The sequence below is a fragment of the Pyrus communis genome, chromosome 1 (assembly GCF_963583255.1).
Source record: "Pyrus communis chromosome 1, drPyrComm1.1, whole genome shotgun sequence".
Lineage (NCBI taxonomy): Eukaryota > Viridiplantae > Streptophyta > Magnoliopsida > Rosales > Rosaceae > Pyrus > Pyrus communis.
In genome coordinates, this window is record NC_084803.1 from 3,079,324 (window position 1) to 3,100,443 (window position 21,120).

General features: G+C 35.8%; 3 protein-coding genes and 1 pseudogene across 3 annotated transcripts; 1 reads left to right on the forward strand and 3 right to left on the reverse strand.

Moving 5' to 3' along the window:
• Nucleotides 1–2,604: 2,604 nt before the first annotated feature.
• LOC137718525 (thermospermine synthase ACAULIS5-like) lies at nucleotides 2,605–5,240 on the forward strand. Its single transcript, XM_068458082.1, has 10 exons — nucleotides 2,605–2,862; nucleotides 3,036–3,102; nucleotides 3,231–3,325; nucleotides 3,524–3,626; nucleotides 3,737–3,825; nucleotides 3,915–4,071; nucleotides 4,159–4,234; nucleotides 4,433–4,491; nucleotides 4,587–4,723; nucleotides 4,936–5,240. The coding sequence occupies exons 1-10, from the start codon at nucleotides 2,675–2,677 to the stop codon at nucleotides 5,015–5,017; spliced, it is 1,053 nt and encodes a 350-aa protein (XP_068314183.1). The 5' UTR covers nucleotides 2,605–2,674; the 3' UTR covers nucleotides 5,018–5,240.
• Nucleotides 5,241–5,480: 240 nt separating this feature from the next.
• On the reverse strand, nucleotides 5,481–6,327 carry LOC137718537 (uncharacterized; annotated as a pseudogene).
• A 119-nt stretch (nucleotides 6,328–6,446) lies between these two features.
• On the reverse strand, nucleotides 6,447–10,638 carry LOC137718515 (mechanosensitive ion channel protein 10-like). Its single transcript, XM_068458073.1, has 6 exons — nucleotides 10,343–10,638; nucleotides 8,355–9,815; nucleotides 8,148–8,268; nucleotides 7,469–7,762; nucleotides 7,192–7,394; nucleotides 6,447–6,947 (listed from the first exon to the last, which is right to left on the reverse strand). The coding sequence occupies exons 2-6, from the start codon at nucleotides 9,806–9,808 to the stop codon at nucleotides 6,710–6,712; spliced, it is 2,310 nt and encodes a 769-aa protein (XP_068314174.1). The 5' UTR covers nucleotides 9,809–9,815; nucleotides 10,343–10,638; the 3' UTR covers nucleotides 6,447–6,709.
• Nucleotides 10,639–14,585: 3,947 nt separating this feature from the next.
• LOC137708837 (serine/threonine-protein kinase STY13-like) lies at nucleotides 14,586–18,300 on the reverse strand. The gene is made up of 5 exons (XM_068447995.1): nucleotides 18,091–18,300; nucleotides 16,971–17,276; nucleotides 15,257–15,767; nucleotides 15,011–15,153; nucleotides 14,586–14,765 (listed from the first exon to the last, which is right to left on the reverse strand). The coding sequence occupies exons 1-5, from the start codon at nucleotides 18,298–18,300 to the stop codon at nucleotides 14,586–14,588; spliced, it is 1,350 nt and encodes a 449-aa protein (XP_068304096.1).
• Nucleotides 18,301–21,120: the final 2,820 nt, after the last annotated feature.

Consider the following 21,120-nt stretch of genomic DNA (forward strand, 5'->3'; position numbering starts at 1 on the left):
TATGACCATATTCTACATAAGGTCAGTAAATTTAAGTACTCAATGTTTAAGTGAGAATTCTGTATAAATAAGCATATCCAACATCTCAAAAGATCCAAATCCCGCAGAGTAAAAAATTGCGCAGTAACTAGTATATTGCTTGAAGATAAACACACACACAAGATATAATATATATATATATATATATTATCTTCCTCTGAATACAAACTTTCAAATTGACCCTTTTCCATGGAAATATATTGAAATACAGAAAAGGTTTGACTTGGCGTGGGAACCAGTAAAGTACCTATTAGACTATGAAAGGTAAAGCCATTGGCTTAACCCTAAATCTAAATATATATGATTGTGAGCCGCCCTTACAATGAACAAAGACCACAACGCCTTATGGTGGTGGGTTTGATGCCAAAATATCTTTTGGTACCCTTGTCTCCCCATTAAGAGGTTTCAACTTTCGACCCAACAACACCCACACTTCCTTTTGGGATCCTTTGCCTACTCTGTGTATGAAAATGACCATTGTGCCCCTTCATGCTAAAAAAATTACAATTTATTTTCGTTCAAACATGCGACATCTTTTAACATTAAAAAGAGAAGTACTGCTAAATCATGTACTAGTTAGTCTAGAGAAATGATACTTCGTTTACTTTTGTAATCTTAATCCTGGCGAAATTAACAAAGCTTGATTAGGGTAGGAATTAAACTATGGTGTAAAGATCACGGTGGCTTGCAGCTTCTAAGGAAAAACGTCACCAAAATATTAAAAGTGAATATGCAATTTGAGTCACCCTAATGGTTTAGAATTTTTTTTAAGGGTTGGAATAAGGTGGTGTGATGAATATCTCAACATAAATTTTATAAGCCAAAGAAGAACTGATCCACACTTGTTCATATTTAATCTTATGAGCTTGTTTATCACGGCTTTTGTAGAGAGGAATCTATAACGATCTTTCTTCAAGTCCAGGTATAAAGACATGAAACGTTAACGTATAAATTAAGATCTAAAACACTGCAGTTCTCTTTGAGTATCTCCAGCAATTTTACATGTTTCAAGTTACCCTACTAGTTCTCTCAATTTCAAAATGGGAACTCCTGCTTGCAAATACGTACAGTAGTGAAAGGTTTTTAGCCTTTTGGTATAGTACGAAGGCAAATGGGTGATATGGTCATTTGAGACATGGCATGAAAGACATCAAATAATGCACACACAAGAATAAACAAATTAAAGAAGAAAAAGAAACATGGGATCGATGAGATGATGAGGAAGAAGCTAATGAAAACCAAGTGTCAAATAGTGGGTATTCCACAAAAATAGCTTAGTGGAGTCACCCCACGCTCAATTGAAGACGCCTCCCCTCATCTATCTCTCCCACATTAGCAAATGCAGGACCATTATCTTCAAGTAGGAAATGTGATGTATCCAAAACACTATCACGTGACATTACCATATTTATTATAATATAAATTGATGAACGGCAAAATTACATTGACATCTAGTACTTCTAGAGCATATTAATAAAAAAACGAATATATATATATATATATATATATATATATATATCTGTGTGTGTATTACAATTTGAGTACAATAATGTCATCGCATTGGTCTTCGCATACATAGAAAATTTACTCATGCCAAACATGGATATGGGGGCCATCTACTCCATGAAATCCCTCTCAAGCTTTTGCTTAGTGGGACATGCTCACACCCCACTACGCAGGCCAATTTCATACTTGTGGGCAAATAATCAGAAGCAAACAAGCAAATGGATAACTCACCAACCCATCGGATGCACTCTCATAACATATTTTTGGGTGCGCAAAGAAACGTATGTTAGAACGTTTTGCAAAAGGTCATAATCCCAAGTGGGTCCTACGTTTGTGCTTTTGTCCCATACGATCTCGCCACGTGTAACTTTTGTACACTTGGCCGTGCCAACTGCGCTCCGACGCGTGCGTTTCGCTTCATGGGAGGGACACCAACTTTGGTATCCAGCACGTTTTATAATGACTGCAAATTACTTGGTGTACTGTTCGCATCACTATGTTTTTTCCTAGAACTTGCTCAATCCACCTCCTAATCCCACTCTTGATCCTATTTATCTGAATTTGAAGCTAACTCTTAATTCAATGTGGTTAACCTGTTATAACACTATTGTAATTTATTAACACACTATTTGAGAACATTTCACAATAACGAATAGAAATGCTTGGATTTTGACCAAAAAAATAAAAATAGAAATGCTTGGACAAAATCCTTACAACAGAATTCAGATTTTTATATTTTTTTTCGAAAAAAAAAAAAAAGAAGAAGAAATTTTTTATATTGAAGGCATGGATTACATGCTAATTTTGTTTGTGGGAAGTGCAACATAAAGTTCGTGATATTGCTAGCTAGTGACAAAATCATTACCCGTGCTCGTCATAATCTACAGATTCTCCTGGTTTACCAATTACCAGTTACCAGTGCATAGATTTGATCTTTTATTTGTTTGTTTGTTTGTTTATTTATTTGGGTGCCTTCATAGTTTATAAAGTCTACTGTGCCACTATATAAAGCAGCTAACCCCCTTCCCTTTCTGTCATCCTGTACTGCAAGTGCAAACCCTCTCATTTCCTCTAAGTCCTATTCCAAACCCTAGTATTCTTGTCTTGGTTTTTGCTCTAATTTTCAAAAATGGGTGAGGCAGTTGAGTTTTTCCATACAAATGGTAATGGTTTCTGCAAGTTCAGTGAAAAATTTGATCCTAAAGCCGTAGTACTACTTAACGGTAGCAACCACGTAGAGAGAGATAGAGATAGTTCCTGGTACGAAGAAACCATCGACGACGACCTCAAATGGTCATTTGCTCTCAATGTCAACGGGTTCGTAAATTTTCAAATCTTTCTTTTTTTGTTGCTAAGGTTTCGAACGATTAATCTCTAGCCTGCTCCTTCTTCATAACTTGTTAGTTAGTTAATATGCATCTCCGAGTCGTATCTTTCTTCTTCTTTCGTTAGGGTTTTCTCATTAAGTCTATGCTGGTCTGTCTCTGCAGTGTGCTGCATAAAGGGACTAGCGAGTATCAGGAGATAGCTTTATTGGACACAAAGCGTTTCGGGAAGGTTTGTGATTTTTCTCTTTTTAAGCGTTAGAAAATGTCTTAAGTTCGATCCTCATTTTGAACGTTCTTTCCTTTTTGATAATACTAACGGGAAGTTGATGCTGATATTGTGTTTATATTTATATACAGGTGTTGGTGATTGATGGGAAGATGCAAAGTGCAGAAGTGGATGAATTTATTTATCATGAGTGCTTGATACATCCTGCACTCTTATGTCACCCAAAGTTAGTCCTCCTCCATATTAACATTGATTTAATTACTTGTTCACCATGTAATTATATAGGTGCTCTTATTGCTAGCTGGTACTTCAGCGTGTTTTTAGAATATTTAGATTTTTTTTTCTTTTAATTTTTCTTTTGTTGAATGATTTTGCTCTTATTGCATCCATCTTCAACTAATTAATTAAATTTTAAAAAGTGCAGGCCTAAAAATGTATTCATAATGGGAGGTGGGGAAGGGTCAGCTGCAAGGGAAGCACTCAAGCACAAATTGCTGGACAAAGTTACCATGTGTGATATCGATCAGGTAACTAAGCATAATATGGTAAAAGTTGTGTGATTTTGGTAAACATAAACCAAGTTTAAGGTAAAAGACGGAAAATAAATACAACAATTTGAGCTACCTATATGTTGCAGGACGTGGTTGATTTCTGCCGCAGGCATTTGACACTGAATCAGGAGGCATTTTCTCACCATAAGCTGAACCTTGTGATTAATGATGCCAAGTAAGTGTATAATTAGCTCCTTCTGTAAACTGTTATCAACACTCGGAAATAGTCATCCTAACCTCTTACGCATAATGTCGTTATTAAAGGACTGAATTGGAGAAGAGTTGCGAAAAATTCGATATCATAGTGGGAGATTTAGCAGACCCAGTTGAAGGAGGACCTTGCTATCAACTCTACACAAAATCCTTCTATGAGAAAATTCTTAAACCTAAGCTTAATCATGGTGGCATTTTTGTGACCCAGGTAAATTATATTTGCTATGGCAATATATGCCTGCTTCTTTTTAGTATTTTGCAGGAAATAAACATAGTAATTACATTATATATGCAGGCTGGTCCAGCAGGCATTTTTACCCACAAAGAGGTCTTCACCTCTATATACAACACAATTAAACAGGTCTTCAAGTGTAAGTCTCCCACAAATATATATATATATATATATATATATAGGGTTTTCTCCAGTGCGTTTGAGTGCACTTTTTTTATAATGCAGATATTGATACGTCGTTGATAATATTGATATTGTTACTACTTTGACTCGATATTAATGTCGATGTTGTTCTAATTCATTTCTTTTTTGTGAATTCTTTTCAATGTTTGTGCAGATGTGGTGCCATATGCAGCTCATATACCATCTTTTGCAGATACATGGGGATGGGTTATGGTATGTTAGTTAACCACACACTATTAGCTTAATTAATTTGACAGAAACGCATTGGTATTAACAGTAATAATTAATGTCTGACATATGCTAATCAGGCCTCTGATGAACCGTTCTCTATCAATGCTGAAAAAATGGACAGAAGAATTGAAGAAAGAATTGATGGGGAGCTAAACTATCTGAATGGTGCTCTGTTCATCTCCTCTGCTACCATGAACAAAACCGTTTCCTTATCGTAAGATCACTTCCTTTTTACAATCATACTATATGACATCTAAACATTACGGGAGCTGTAATTAGTACTCCAAAATAGTTATCATGCACTCTTTTTAAGTAATTATTATCACTATATAAGGAGCGTAATTTTTAGAATGTGAATAACAGCTCCCGGTATTAATATTATTGCTCGATTCCAATTAATTTCTGTGAAAATGCCATTTTTATTAGGTTGCTGAATGAAACTCATGTCTACACTGAGGAAGATGCTAGATTTATTCATGGACATGGGGTGGGTTACCGCATTAACTGAGGTCTCAAGAAATTGGTTGGGGGAATTGCTGTACGGCCAAAAAAAGAAGTGACGAAGAATGGGAGTTTTTACAGTTATTAATTTTATCCAAAAAAAAGAAAAAAAAACAATATAAAAAGAAAAATCAACAATTGTTTGCAGCATTTGGTTTTACACTAGATAATTATGTTAGCTTCATTGGGTTGTTCATAGGGTTTCAAAAGTGAGATTTTCTCTTTGGTAAGCTTGTTTTTATCTTTTTATGAATGAAGAAAACTGAGGCACTCCCTCATTCCATCCTAAGATTTATTGGAAAGTGTTTGAAGCTAGGGAAATTAATATGAATTGAAAAGGATTGATACTAATAGACAATAAGCCGTAACACTGTATAGCGTCCTTTTCGCTGTTTGTTTTGTATCCTTCCAATTCTATTTTTGCGTATTTTCTGTTATAATTGTTATAAACAACGAAAACCAAATCACTTGAAAAAACACATTTCATATAATCATCCAGAGTTGCAGAGTATGTATAATTAACCAAGAACAATATACAAATAACAGGAAAAAGACATAAGACTTCATTTAGGAAAAAGTTTCAATCTTTGGTTTCTTAGGCTCTCTTAACTGGGTCGAAGTTGGAAACCCCAGCAACAACACCTATGATCACTACAAGCACAACTCCACCAGCAGCAATGCTGAGCAAGAAGTTGTTCAAAGACGGCGTAAGCCCAGAAGTCCCTGCAGCCTCAGCCACCTCAGGAATCACCATGGAGGCTGTCAATGCCGCAGCTGCTAGGCCCGTCGCCGCCTTTTCTTTCAAAGAGGCCTCCACCTTGAACGTGCCCTTGGGCTTTTGGCTTCACAAAAGCAGCTTTCTTTGATGACTTCAATGGGACTGATTTGAAAAGTGCTTCTACGTTTTGGGTTAATCTGTTTTGGATGGAAGACATTAGTGGCATGGCCATTGAAGCAGAAGCCATTTCTTGGGCTAAATTTTGCTTGGTACAAAATGTTTGTGGTGTTATTTTTGAAGAGTTGGGATTGATAGCGTTAGATATTGGATGGGAAAATGGAGGCAAATGAAATGGTGGGTGGAAATTAGAGATTTGAAAAGCTGATGTGCCACATCTGAGTATTCCTATGTGGGTAAATCTCTGCCTGGGATTGGAGGATAAGGCTGTCCCCTAGATTTGATCTGCCAGAAACCGATTCATTTTCAAACTTGAATTCAGGATTTCATTTGTGAAAGCATGCATGGCACTTGGCAAATCACATGGTTTACATTTTGGATTTTCATGCCTTGTATGTGCTCATTTTGAATTCAAATGGCACTCAATGAATAAGGAAAACCGTGAGGTCAGGTGGGATCAAAATACATAAGGTGTCATCGTTTTGTGAGGTAGGTTGAATAATTCACATCGTTAGACGGATATGCAGAAGAGAAAATTGCATACGAAAATCACTACACTTCTTAAAACAACATGCAGATTTCTAAAGTCACTAGTCACCACCAAACGAAGTGCAGAAAATAGGAAACAAAAACTATAACAACATTTCATGCCAAATTCCTTGCTAGTCCACAGCAGTAATCTGAACTAGCTACTGAAACTAACGTACTTGGTAAAAAACCCTACCGGGAAAAAGAACAAAACCATCAAAAGGTCTTCCTTTTACCCCGCAAGAACTTCATTTACTGGCAATAGCTGCATCTGATTTAAGTTTGAGTGAGACGAACTTCTTGGGGCAGCAGATTGTACTTGATTTGGAGCTCTTCCAACATTTTCTTCAATTCCATGACTAGTTCAGTTCTCCGCTTATTCTTTTCTCCGAACTCTTGAAAGTTCATTGTGTGAGTGACATACAGGGCCATCTTTAATTTATTGAGATTTTCGAATTCAACCACTACCAGATTGTGGTCAGAATGCCAATGCTGCGAGTTACTCTCCAAATGACTGAACAAGCAAAATGAAATTGCAAAGGAGTAAATATAAAGGAGCAGTAGAAATTGATGCTAGACTGTTAATTAAAACATTTTACTCAAGTGAAATCATGCGTGAATGTGCAGTTTGCACAACATAACAATTGTGATTATTCTAGTAGCGTAACATATCAGTTTATTTGACAGGAAACTAACATATATGTTTCTAGACCTGTGCTAGCCCGTACATAAACCAACAAAAGATTTGATTAACTCACTGTTTTATTCTCTCTTTCAGCATGCCTATCCTCTCCACTGTTGTCGAAAAAGCAATGTGGAATTCGACGATGTCTTGCATGTTTGGACTTCTGTAGTAATTGCTGATGGCTTTTGTGGACAAAACTGAATTCGGATAGTATACCTTCTCCATATTGAGTTTCAAGAAGACTGTATTTAAGATGTTCATCTCCTCAACCATCAACTGTCAGGTTGCCAGGCATTAGAAATTTGATTTAAGGAAACCGAATGTAACGAAACAAGAGTTGAGAAAGTTACCGGAACACCATCAACAACACAGCGGTCACCAACATCAAATGGATGCATTACAAATACAAAAATTATAGCTTCAAATATAGTCTTGCAAGTGTTTCCAAACATAAAAGCTGCAACTACGAGCTGTGACGAGAGGAGAACAAGCACTTTCGTGGTTGCAATTTCCATCAATAAAAGCCACACTACAATGGTGATAACAACCAGGATGCCAGTCACAAGTTTGTTCAATTGCCTTACAGCTGTTTTGGTGTCGTTTAAAGCATGAGCTAATGCTTTGCGACCATTGTATACCTTCACCTGCAAAAGCCGGAAGGCCAAAAATACTTCACCTCTTTATCCGAAAGAACTTTCTAAGGCAGACCACCAACAGCTCAATTCTGTACATGACTGAGGACTGCTGCTGTTTTCTTATCTACCTTGCGGTTCAACATTAAACAAAAATGGATTCCAAGTGCAGACGCTAATGAGTAATGCTGAAGGGAAACAATGTATATAGAAACAGACTCAAGTTACAAATTCCCTTTCTCCATCCCCCACCATAAGTTTTTAGATTGTAAGACATGCATGATTTTAAAATAAGGCATGTATGTGTATGATCAAGGAATAACACTCCATGACTACAGATTACAGAATCAATAAGTACAAGTGGGAAGTCCAGAAACATGAAAATAAAAGGTCTTACCACCCAATCCGTTAGAGATTTTCGGTCAATATGTCCAGTCTCGTCTGCGTCAAACAGCGGAAACACAAGTTCCACCTCTTCTTTAATCATGAACCTCATGAGGTCCTCCTCCTCAATGTACCTACTCAGATGTAAGATGTGTAAGAAACACATGAAAAGGCACCTATATCACAAATAACAACTAAACAATAAGGTGGTTTTTCTCACTTGGAATCCGGTTGTGCGACATTATGAAAAATGTAATAGGCAGCGGCGGTTGCTTCCATCTCATTAGTAATCTCCCTATCCGTCTGTTCAGCTCCTCCCGCTTCCATCTCATCCAATGCATGGGAGATGGTGGACAGCCCTGAACTCGAAACTGCGTCCACCAATACCTTCATCGTCCAAGCTGAAACCTTCTCTTGCTTCATCTTCTGAAGCTTTCCCATATCAATCACCTCTTTCTCCTTCCCAGCCTTAGCCTTCTTTGTCGTCCTGAAACTCACTTGCCCAGTGCTCGGACATTTCCCAACCCTCTCAGCCTCCTCTATAAGTGCTGGCCCTGAAAGTGTCTGAAGAACATACTGATGGAAGATTGATTCTTGGATTCTATCAAAAAAGGTGTTCACATGGAAACTAGATGCTAAAATCTTAAGGAACAAAGTTTTTAACAACCACAAAAATGCCCCAACAAGAATGGAAACAAGAGTCCATGTGACATAATTCAAAATCTTGGTGGAAGTCTTTGATCGCTTGACCCCCCGATTGAACACCAATAACCATGTGAGAAGAACCAGAGCCAACCAAATCGAAACCTGAACGCTCTTTTTCATGCCATGAACAAAATACAAAACCTTCTTCCTCAGCAAAAAATTCCTCTCAATCAGAAAAACTATGAAATGCATAAACCAGTTTGTAACCAACATTCCACAGAATATCACCATCACAAGCACACACCACTTCCAAATTTCCAAGCCCCAACACATATCATTCTTTAATTTCTCGATAGTCAAGCTAGACAATAAACAAGCCAGAAGTACCAGAAAAGTAACCCACTCAAGCAAGACCTTAGTTGTCATTTTCACTTTCCTATGGTTATCTCTACTCAATTTAACCTTCTTGTAAATCTCTTCATCCTCCTTCTCTTTGATCTTGCCTGGAGACGGCGGTATCCTCCCACTCCCGGAGATTGAAACACTCCTGATACCTGATTTATCATTTGGGGAAGGCCTATTGAATGAACCCCTATAAGGGGAATTTGCACCAACTTGATCTTCTTCAAACAGATTGTGATCAATGCCTACTGAGGGTTCACCAAATCTTGACTTGGGTTTCGAGTTAATTGACCTATTTAGTGACTTTCTCCTAGCAAGACTCTCATTGCGGGTGGGAATCTTGGGAGGCTTACCAGGACTGGCTCTCCAAAATTCAGGTGAAGGGGAGCTCACTGGGACTGACTGAGAGAATCCACTGCTGGACTCAGCCGATGCCTTTGCGGGTGAGCCCACTTTGCTTTGCTTGGGAGCTGAATATTCTGAGCCTTTTGAGGGAGATCCTTTTGCTGCATTGATTTCTTCGCTTCGAACTTCCAGTACAACTTCACCTCCATTGGAAGAAAGCTTCTCCGACATGCTTACTTCCCCGCCTTTCAAAAGCTTTTCTCTCTCTATGGTCTTCTTCATTGAAACCCTACCACATCAAACATCACAAAAATCTTGCATTAAACCCCAACTAAACAAAACACCAAATCGGAATGGCATTCAAAAATGCGATTTTTCCGTACCCTTTTGGTAGATAAATCCCAAGTACCCTCTTTTCTTTCAGGATTAATCAAACCTTTATTTTCCTAATTAAATATTGAATATTTATATCAACGGCTTTCTAACAACACCATAACAAACTAGTTCTGATCGAACTCTACAACATTAAACATCACAAAAAGCTTTCACTAAACCCCCAAATAAAGAAACCATGGTACACCAGAAACAAAATCACATTTAAAAATTCTGACTTTTCAAACCCTTTTGGCAGATATATCCAATCTCCATCGTTTTAACCAAAGATTGAAACTTTACAAGAAGTAATCTACTTCTGTTAACGTAACTGCAAAAGAAGTTACCTTGGCGCCAAAAAGATCAAATCAAACAGTACAAGGTGTCTAAAACAGTAAGAAACACTCTTCTTATTCACCTAAATATGTAAATAATCAGACTCACCACACCAGAGCTATTCACAGAGCAGAGACAGCACCCCACCAAGGAAAAAAATGGAAGATCATTCCAGCAAGTTCTTTGATTCAGTAGTGCAAAGCAAGTGGTTAACTAGATTGAAAACAAAAAATTCAAATCCAAAAGAAGAAATCGAAATTTGAACTTGGGTTGTAGGGTGTTTGAAACTTCGGCGATTGATGCTTTAAATACTTGAGAAGGAGAAGAATAATGGTGATTTTATTAGAGATTGGTTTGCAGTTGCAATAGTATGTGATAAAATAAATAATGTGAAAGTGAAGGAGCAAAGGAGGAAGAGAAGGTGTGCAGACAAGTCAGAGAGGGACAGATTGATAAGACAGAAGGTTGAGAGGGAGGAGGTATCGTCATATTCTCATCTCATTCCATCATCTCCTCACACATTACTTTTTATTTTATTATCTTTATAAAAAATTAATATAAGATATTAACGTGATTTAATTATAATTATTAAAATAAGATAACATGAAAGGGTAAAGAGATTAGGAATGTAGAGAATTCTTCTCCGGTTGAGAGAGGGTTCAAATGTTTAGGAAATGCAAGTTCCTAGGAATGCATATTAATATTGTTTACCACGTGCGCTCCTTGGATATAAATAAACACGTCAGAAAATTAAGATATAAAAGAATGATCTTAGATCTTCCACAGCAGGTTGGAAAAAATAAGTGGGCTGCTTGGATACATTGAATTTATATGGTAATTACATTTTTACATTGGGTTGAAAATTTTGAATGTGATACTAATTAATTGAATCATGAGTTTAATATATCAAACTTATTAGTGTGGTATTAATATATTAAACTTACACTAATATAACAGTAATGTTACAGAAATTAAACTCAAAATGTCTATTTTTTTATATATAAGTATCATACTTTCCATAACCACTATAAAACATCTTGACAAAAAATTTGTAGATTGAGTAATTAACCACGTCTATTTTTATGTCTAGATTTACGTTTTCATATTTTCATCTCGCAATGTCGTCGGTATCAAAAAAAGGAGAGGATGGTGGTTGAATGTACCATCGGATGTGATGTAATGAATGAAATAGTTTGGTGAAATTGACCCCTCAAAAAAAAAAAAAATAGTTTGATAAAGACATTGTATTATTATGGTAATGTGATGTAACGAATATGAAGTCAGCAAGGGTAAAACTGGAATTTGGATAAGAACAAGTAGGGTTTATGAGTTAATTATAATAAGAATTGCAGGTACGGGAGCATTTTTGCTCTCGCCATAATTATAGTGTATGGACAGTAAACGTCTAATTATTTGATACTTGTTATTTTATTTAATTATAATTAATTTTTACATTAAATGTTATTTTTTAATTTAAAAAAATTAATTAAATTTATTTGAAAAAACATGCGATAGATGGATTGATATACGATAAGCGTACATCATAGTTTACGATGGTAAGTAAAAATGCTCACTACAATGACAGACACAGGTGGTGTGGCCAACCACAAAGAAACAAGTAGCAATACAATCCCATTACGCAACAGTGATCGTCTCGACAGAGAATGAGAGAAAGTTGTTGAATGTTATTTGTTTTTACATTTTTGGTGCTAATTATCTCCACTACTTAATTAACATTCGATTAATACAATTTTTATGGTTTATCTACGTGAATTAATTGACATGCAAATCTGTGTTTAATGCAGACAAATGAATGACCTCAGATCGGAGGAGGATGGTGGGGAGGCCCACCAAAATTAATACAGTGGGCCCAAGTATCTGGAAAGATCTTTGATGTTGGGTGAGAGGTACAGTTCGTATTAATTCTTCACAGTACTAGTCCTGGTGCTACTTTCGCCCACCTTTGACCCAACAATATACATATACTCTCTTCTTCTTTTTTTCCCACTGAATAAACATATGTTTGACAAAAAAATATGTATTATTAGGTCTCACGTGAGCGATCAGTACGGATCAAACACGTCAAACAACACAGGTATTATTAACAACTTATTAATTATCACGTATAATTCATCTTGTGTGAAATTTTATTACAAAAAATTTCAATATAAGTTGAAATGGAATGTTTCAACAATGTTCTCTATTTGTTTTTTTTTTTTTTTTTTTTCTTTTATGTTGTTTCCATTTCTTGAAAAAATACTACCATATAGCCACCTGCTTTACATGGCACTCAATGCTCGAATTTCTTGCACGTACGTTTGTTTGATGCAACTTAGATTATTTATTCATCTCTCGCTATATCTAGAAGGTTAACATTTTCTATTAAAGTTGTCGTTGTACACTATTTGTATGACATTAGTCTACGTGCCATTAAGAGCGAACGATTATGACATCTTGAATAAGATAAGTATTTCATAAATTTGATGTTGTTTTTTGTCATTATAAAGAAAGTATAGAACATACTATTGTATGGCCTGAACCGCAATAATACTAAATGTAATAATGTAATTTGCCTTTAAAAATAAATTTACGAAAGTTGTAACATCTTGTGCTTTGAGTATGCATAAATATTTATCTTATATATAAAGCCAGAGCCCCACTTTGGGGTCACAGCTTCGACAAAAAATAATATGGCCAAAATGCCCCTCATCCAATACAAATCAAAAGTAACAAAAGAGAATGCATAAAATAATACAAGGGTAATTTTGTAATTTTAACAGTGTTTTTTTTTAATAATTAATTTTTTGGTGCAATTTTATTTTTTATTTTTTATAATTAGTACCTTACAATGGACTAGCAATAATGTGATTCAATTTCTTTATTTTTAAACACGTTCAAAACATCTTAAGAGGCGTGTAATGCCGGTTATAAAAAAAGTCTTTCACACGTGGATAATAATGTGATTAAATTAATTGTCAAATGGTTGTTTTTTTTTTTTTTTAACAAAAGATATTATCTACATTAAGGAGGAGTGTGTGAGTTTAGCTTCACAATGGGCTAGCAATAATATGATTCAATCAATTGTTTATTAAATATTATTTTCTCTACTCTTAATGTAAATTCTATAGAGACCGATTTTATTATGTGAATTCAGCTGCTTTAATTGGTTTATGAGGGGTTTCTTCTAGTATGATCTAAAACGATTCATTTACTTCAAATATTTGATTTTTCTTTTATCAATTTACATGAATACATACATTTAAAATGTGTAAGTCATGCGTAACACGTCGTGATTTAAAAAATACATTTTGCAAGCACGTGAGCACGTGCATAAAGGTTAGTAAGTAGAAAGACGAGTGGACGACATGGCTCGAGGCACCAAAAGTGAAATGGCCAAAAATATCTCCTAGCTATGCAATTGGTCATGGTTTTGATATCTTGGAACTTGTATTATTGCATTTCGAATAATAATATAAAGGGCTAATGATGGAAAAGTTAAATTTATACGCTAAATTTATAAACTAAATGAGATGATTGAATTCTTATTTAATTGTTGATTAATATGATTATTTTTTATTGATGATATATAATTTAATTTGTAATTTTAACCTCTTAACATTATAATAATATAAAAGGTTGGTAGGATAATAAAGCCTTGATCAATCCATGAAACCACAAGACAAAAGGCCCATATTTTAAAGAACTAGACTTGGCTGCTGAAAATTCAACATCAGGTCCTGCTTACATCTAATCCTAACTAAACATGTGTTTAAATTTCGATTTTAAGCAGAATATGCTTCTGAATTATTCAGCAGCCAAGTCTTTTCCTATTTTAAAAGAAAGGGAGTGAAACGACATGCAAGCTTTTTACCTTTATCGTTTTGTTTTGTGTGATTAATAACGACGTGTGAGGCATGATTTGCAATTGAAGCGTCGCTTTGGTGCGCGTCAACTTTATCTTTTAAGGGTTGATTGCAAAGTTAAAGACAAATGCAATACGAACTTGATTACATCGATCTTATGTGAGTTTATTTATTCATAAACTAATCATATATTTATTCAACTACTTGATCGACCAGGGTCTCCTGGAGGTAATGGTCCTCTGTCTCTTTGGAGAATGTAGGGCGTTTTGCACTGTACATCGACCGATTCTATAGAGCTGGTCTTGCTTAATCACTTTTTATTTAATTACTTCATAGTTTGTTAACCTAAACTCATTGCTTACGTACGTATGCAACCCAACAACTTTGACTTTATGAGATATTTGATTGAAGTAATAATATCCTAATTGCTTAAATGAACGTCCAAACTGATTAGATTAACATTAACATAAGCATATGGTTGTCAAACTTCAATAAAACAATCTGTTTTGAAGAGCCTTCAAACTACTTGTAATGGCGGCAAAGGATGGTCTCACTGACGCATCTGCATCCCATGAAAGGAAAATTAGGTCAATTAGCTCCCCAAGTTGCCCATCATGATCATCAGCCAGTTTTGGCCTTAGGTTGTCCTCCACAACTTCCATCGCAATCTACAATGAAAAATCACTAGTTGATTAGTATTATTTTCCACATGATTAATTCGATTATTATTATTTTCATTTACTTATTGTTCATGTCATGTTTTAGTTAAAATTTTAACCAGCATTAATCACACATAAGCGATATCTCATTATTAATGCGTTGCAAATTTAGCGTCATGGATCACTAGAAAATCCCTCCGTACAACTTTATTATATCCTTTTATTTCCTTGAGACAAGGTGGGTTGTTTCTTACCTTAATGGGACCGTAATCTTTCTCAATGTAAGGATAATCTCCAGTTATAAGCTCATTCAATAAAATCCCAAAACTGTATACGTCGCATTTTTCGTTATAAGGCTCGCATTGGATGACCTCAGGTGCCATGTACACATAAGTTCCTGCAAATAATTAAAGGTAATTAACGAACAAATTAAGACATAAATCACTTAGTTAACACAAATACATATGAATAAATCAATCATTTAACACACAAATCCTCGCCTGTTTCGCCAGTGAGTGCCTTCTCTTCATCACTCAGGAACCGAGCATGACCAAAATCCGCAACTCGTACATGCATAGCATCGTCCAAAAATATGTTGCTAGGCTTGAGATCACGATGAATCACCATAGGCTTTTGTCCATGAAGATACTGCATGGCTAGAGCAATCTCCAATGCCCTAGCGACCCTCTCTTTGAGCGGAGGAAGTGGTATCATCCTCTCTTTTCGCCTATTTCCAGGGCCGTGAAGCCACTCCTTTAGTGTTGTACTCATGAACTCCGTCACCACCCAAGCATAGTTAGGAGGATCGAGGCATGCACCCATTAGCTGAAGTATGTATGGATGTCGCTGCCTACATAAGGTGTCAAGCTCTTGAGCGAAAAATGCGACACCATTGTCGTTCGTTTCAAAGAAATCAGGGTACATGCATTTCACTGCCACTTCAAGTCCATGCCATGTTCCTTTGTATATGTGAGCCGTACTCCCCTGCCCTATTTTTTCTTCAATCTCAATCTAATCCAATTTTCACCATACATCAATAGATACGTTACCATAGGGTTTTAGGAAATTTGGCAAGTTACATTGATCAAGACTGTACATCAAAATTACACATTCATATACTAATTTTACTTGATTAACAATTTTTGTTGACAGTCTGACAAAATAGCATGCTAAACCATACGAAACATAATGTACAAATTTTAAAGGGTAAATTACATTTTCATACCTTAGGTTTGAGATCTATTTCAATTCCTTACAACATCTTCAAAACATTTCACTTTCATACCTTAAGTACTATTTTATTTCAAAATAATACCTCCGTTACATTTTCCATCCATTGATCCGTTAAGTGCTGACGTGGCTGCCACATATATGCCATGTGGCTGCCAAATGTCTGCCACATGGCAAAAAAGATTTATATATATAAAAAAAAAAAAAAAAAAACTTCAAAAAAGGGGAAACCCACCTCTTCTCCCTCCCAAGCATCCCAATATGCCTAAACCTGCAACAACAAGAAGGAGAAGGAGGAAAAAAAATCCCAGAAATCATCTTCGCCCCGGGGGGTCGGGAGGGTCGTTGGGTTGGGGGATGGGGGGTGCAATTTTTTTTTTCTTTCCCCCTTCCTCCCTCCCTCTTCCTCTTCTTCTCCTTCTTCTTGTTGTTGCAGATATGGGTCAGTTGGGAGGGGGGAGGGATAGTTTCAATTTTTTTTCTTTCTTCCTCCCTTTTCTTCTTCTTCTTGCAGACTGGGGGTCGCTGTGTGTTTCAATTTTTTTTTTTTTTTTTTAGGTGAGAAAATTCAGGTTTTGGGTGGGATGTGATGAGTTTTTGGATGGGAGGGGAGGTGAAGAGAGCGGAGGAAAGGGAGGTGGTTGGGATGCTTGGGAGGGAGAAGAGTGGTTGCGGGGGTGGGGTGGGTTTCTGCTTTTTCAAGTTTTTTTTTTTTTAATTCATGTTTAAAAAAAAAATTTAATTATTTTTTTTGTCATGTGGCAGGCATTTGGTAGCCACGTGGCATATATGTGGCAGCCACGTCAACATTTAACGGATCAATAGATGGAAAATGTAACGGATGTATTATTTTGAAATAAAATAGTACTTAAAGTATGAAAGTGAAATGTTTTGAAGATGTTGTACGGAATTGAAATAAACCTCAAACCTGAGGTATGAAAATATAATTTACCCAATTTTAAATTTGGGTCACGGAAGACCTACCTCTCCTGGATGGATGTACCATCCATTTAGCTGGGCTTGATCAATAACAGCTGCTAGATCAGAAGAATGGTGTGGTTGAGTTGCTGGAAATTGTGGGATTGCATTTGGAGTGACAACATTGGAGGAGGGCGGGCATGGTTGTGGGCCAATGTCTTTGGAGTTGTGAATGAGGTTCAAGAATCCATTATCTTGGGCTACCTGTAGGCAGTGCCCAAGATAATCTTGTGTTCTTTCCATATTCTTCTTATGCATAATTTGAAGCTCTCTCTCATTTAGGACTCTCTTTTCCAGCTCTGCCACCTTAATTTGCAGCCAAAACCCAAAATATGACAATTCAATTCAACAAAAATGAGTATATGTTACAAAATACATATACTACAACTACATGTATGTTAAAATCGAATTGTTTTCTCCAACTTTATATTGTTGAACACCAAAAAGCTCGTCTACGTTCATCACACTAAGAAAATTTGAATATGTAGTGATGAAAACATTCATTTAGAATTCATCACTGGAAAAGTTATAGAGATGGGTTTTTTTTTTCTTTTCTTTTTGTTGAACATAAAGATACGCATGTTTGATATTAATTGTGAATTTTCTTCAATTTAACAGTCACAATATTACGTCTTATTATTTATTTAGTGTAACAGCCACTTATCAAATAGCTTTTATGCAGGACCAAAGAAACATATGATACACGAATATTGGGTGGGATTTGACCATCGGACGTATCAAAACAAAATCTTGTATATATAGACGTGAGAAAATTGAAATAGATGAGTATTTCTGTATTGGGATTCGTGATCGACCTTATGATGCATGCATCTCCCAAACTAGCTAGATGCTATATTAAGAGAGGGGTCCAAACTAACCTAGTTGAACCAAATTAACACATTTGACAAATGGGTAATACTAGGAAAATTAAATTTGAAGACAAAGAGGACATGAAAGTTGATGATTGGTTTATTACTTAAACGTTGATAAACGTGCTTATTCCTATTAGTGTTTATTCCTATTAGTGACACTCTTGAAAAAATTCATAGCTAAGAGAGCTAGGTTGTGATCCAAACAAGCATATATACCTGTTCCGCAAACAAAACCAAAAAAAACAAGCATATACCTGCTGCTCTAATTTAGAGATCATTGGATGGTGGTTCATAGGAACAACGTTAACTGACTCCGAACTTGAGCAGCCATTCGTCCCTTGGCAACATCCAGTTGAGGTGGCGGTGACGATGTTAGTAGGCACTACTTGCTTTGCGCTACTTGAATTGGTTTTCGCCGACTGTGGAGACCCAAATATGGAACCCTTCTTCTTGAAATAGTTCATGCTATTCTATTTTCCTATATGCTAATTACGATTAATTAGTGAGAAGATGCAAAGAGGGGAAGCTTAATAATGGTTTAATGGTGTTTATAAGGTGTCCCAACGTTTGTTGTTTAGTTCATGCAATAAAACAATCTGGGCGGATTTTGTGATGTCAATTATTTGTTTTTATACAGCTTAAGTTGATGAGGCGATAAAGTCTATGAATATGAGAAGGGATGCCAAGAATTACAGTCTGGGCGTAATTAACTACTATAAATTATGTGGATCCTTCTAGTAGTAGCTATGGACTTGAAGCACAAAAAAATTACAATATTACCACAAAAGTAGCGTGAAAATAGAGAAATTGATTCAAGATAAAGAGTTGTGCTAGCGTCGGTCACTTTTTAGACGCAACAATATCTCATCATACATTGATTATTGTAAGATTTATGTTTCATTGAGAATTTAGGTTTTGATTGACCCGAGTGCAATCTATCTTGCAATTATATATCAATATTTGAGCTAACATTGTACTGCTCAAATTGACGGTAGCAATACCCTTCGACAATTTGAATCGATGAAGTGTCCAATTAATGAATAGGTAATTAGGTTGTCATTGCTCTATGTTTAAATGTATGCAAGTATATGGGGATGGATAGAGAGGACTATGAATCTTGAAAACCCTAACTACTGTTATTACAAGTAAGTGGTCCTGCGAGAACTTCAACGCACAGATCATGACTTTTGTAGGAGAAAGGAGAGGACGGTGGTGCTAACAAACAATTAAGATTGTGGAATTTTCACCTCGGGATCGACAATCACTCATTAGCTTTTGTGACTTGTCTTTTACTCTTTCACCACCCGAATAGCCAAAAATAAAAGTGGTGGAACCTAATCTAGTGAAGACCGAGGAGGAGGAGACTGTGGACCATTCAACGATCGTAATCTTGTTGAGAGGAGCTGGCCCTCCCTCAGGGCGCAGGGCTCATCCTGTCAGTCTGGCGGTCCTCGCCCTTTTCCCCACTTCCACGCTGGTTTGTTCAATATATTTCACAGTTTGATTAGAAGAAAAAGAAAGCATGCATGTTGGGTACAAGTTAAACTACACAAGTAGGAATAGAGCAACAGTAGGAACAATGTATTTACGATATAGAACGTCTGATAAAGTTCAACGTACGTATTTGTAAATGGAAGGTGGAACTTGATTCCTGTTTTCCCATGATTGACAACTTTATTTAACTTGAGAAAGTTAAATTACTGTGTATATTTATAGGGTAGAGTTTTGCAGGCTTGATTTGACTAATGAACTTCATCTGCAACTTAAGATGCCATAAAAATTATGCAGAAAGCAGCAAAAGAATCAAGGAAGCACAGTTTTTGAATTGAGCAATACAACTACTACTGAGATCCATTTTTGTTGGTGAAGAAGAAAGGTGCATATTAAAATCTAAAGAAAAGGATAACACAACAACTTGCATAATTATTCAACACATAGTTCGTATTTGAACATCGTCGTTTAATTTACACTACTCAGTTTGTACTATATATGTTTGAGAAAATCCCGAGCTCAAATCTAGGGGACGATAGCTGTTGATTTTAAAATATTGTTTGTACCGCACATCATCAATTTTCATCCAAAGATGCCTATATTTTTATTTTGTTGATGGAGATACTGAGTTCAAATTGATTTAAAAACATTGTATTTGGAGTTATTAATTATGAACATGATTAGTGATTTGTAAAACCTAGAAGCTAGAAACTGAGGATGGTCCAAAAGTGGTAAACGATTACTCTCCTTCTTCCTCCACACACCACCCACATTATTCTTTTAATTATTGCCGGCAACTCCCCACCACCTCACCCACCGTATGGAAATTACCCTAAAATAACCGAAATTGAATTCATTCATTAACATTGTTAATCAAATTGCTTAATAATTTACTGATACATTTCAACCCTTGGAGCCTTGAAGTTCTGTATCTGACTCCTTGAAGGACAATACTTTCCTTATTTCCGAAAATGTGGAAAGTCTAATCATTCCCAAAAAGTTAATGCGGCATTATTTCTACATACAATAAGAATAATCGAATCATTCATTCTCTTTATCATTATTCAAATATCATCTTGAAGTTCGAGACCCTTTAGACATTTATATTTGTCTAACAAAATGATTATGATAACAAGTGTTGACAGTCAATTTTTATATGAATGAATATGGTCTTCAAATTGGAAGAATTTTTCTAGAAAAGATATTTAAATAGAAAATTTCAACGAATAAAGTTTAGTCAGCCTTGTTTTTAAGTTAGTTAATCATATGATGATGCTAATTTTGACTTAGAGAGAGACATTTCGATTCTTGGCATCAAGACTTTGAGACCCAGAGTTCAATCTGCATGCTCATCACGTACCACTAATCTTGTATATTAATAATAAGCAATTATTAAGCATCTTTCAATTTGATCGTGCTCGATCAGTTAATTTCTTAGTCGCCACAGCAAATCATCAGTCCTACAACTCGTCCTCTTGTCCTTTTTTCACTACTTGATATAATAACAAAAATATAGCTACATGCATTGGCATGGCACTTCTTCACAATATATTGTGACATATAATAAACAAAAAATATATAATTATACGTACATATTGATGATTGCCACTTGGCGGCTGCACTTGCAAAGCATATATGTATGAAAGGTAATGCTAGGGAGATCAAAATTTAAAACCAAATGATGTAGATGTTAGTGATTGAATTATTACTTAAGTACTGATTAACATGCTTATTTCCTATTGGTGATACATCGTTTAAAAATTTGGTCTCTCTAGCAATATTCATGTATAAAT

Coding starts and splice junctions, on each gene's coding strand:
- LOC137718525 (XM_068458082.1), top strand. CDS start 2,675: ATGGGTGAGGCAGTTGAGTTTTTCCATACAAATGGTAATGGTTTCTGC. Junction 3,826..3,914: donor CTTGTGATTAATGATGCCAA/GTAAGTGTATAA, acceptor TCGTTATTAAAG/GACTGAATTGGAGAAGAGTT. Junction 4,235..4,432: donor AATTAAACAGGTCTTCAAGT/GTAAGTCTCCCA, acceptor ATGTTTGTGCAG/ATGTGGTGCCATATGCAGCT.
- LOC137708837 (XM_068447995.1), bottom strand. CDS start 18,300: ATGAACTATTTCAAGAAGAAGGGTTCCATATTTGGGTCTCCACAGTCG. Junction 15,768..16,970: donor GGTACATCCATCCAGGAGAG/GTAGGTCTTCCG, acceptor AAATTGGATTAG/ATTGAGATTGAAGAAAAAAT. Junction 14,766..15,010: donor AAGATTACGGTCCCATTAAG/GTAAGAAACAAC, acceptor TTTTCATTGTAG/ATTGCGATGGAAGTTGTGGA.
- LOC137718515 (XM_068458073.1), bottom strand. CDS start 9,808: ATGAAGAAGACCATAGAGAGAGAAAAGCTTTTGAAAGGCGGGGAAGTA. Junction 7,763..8,147: donor AATCTCTAACGGATTGGGTG/GTAAGACCTTTT, acceptor CGGCTTTTGCAG/GTGAAGGTATACAATGGTCG. Junction 6,948..7,191: donor CTGAAAGAGAGAATAAAACA/GTGAGTTAATCA, acceptor TTGCTTGTTCAG/TCATTTGGAGAGTAACTCGC.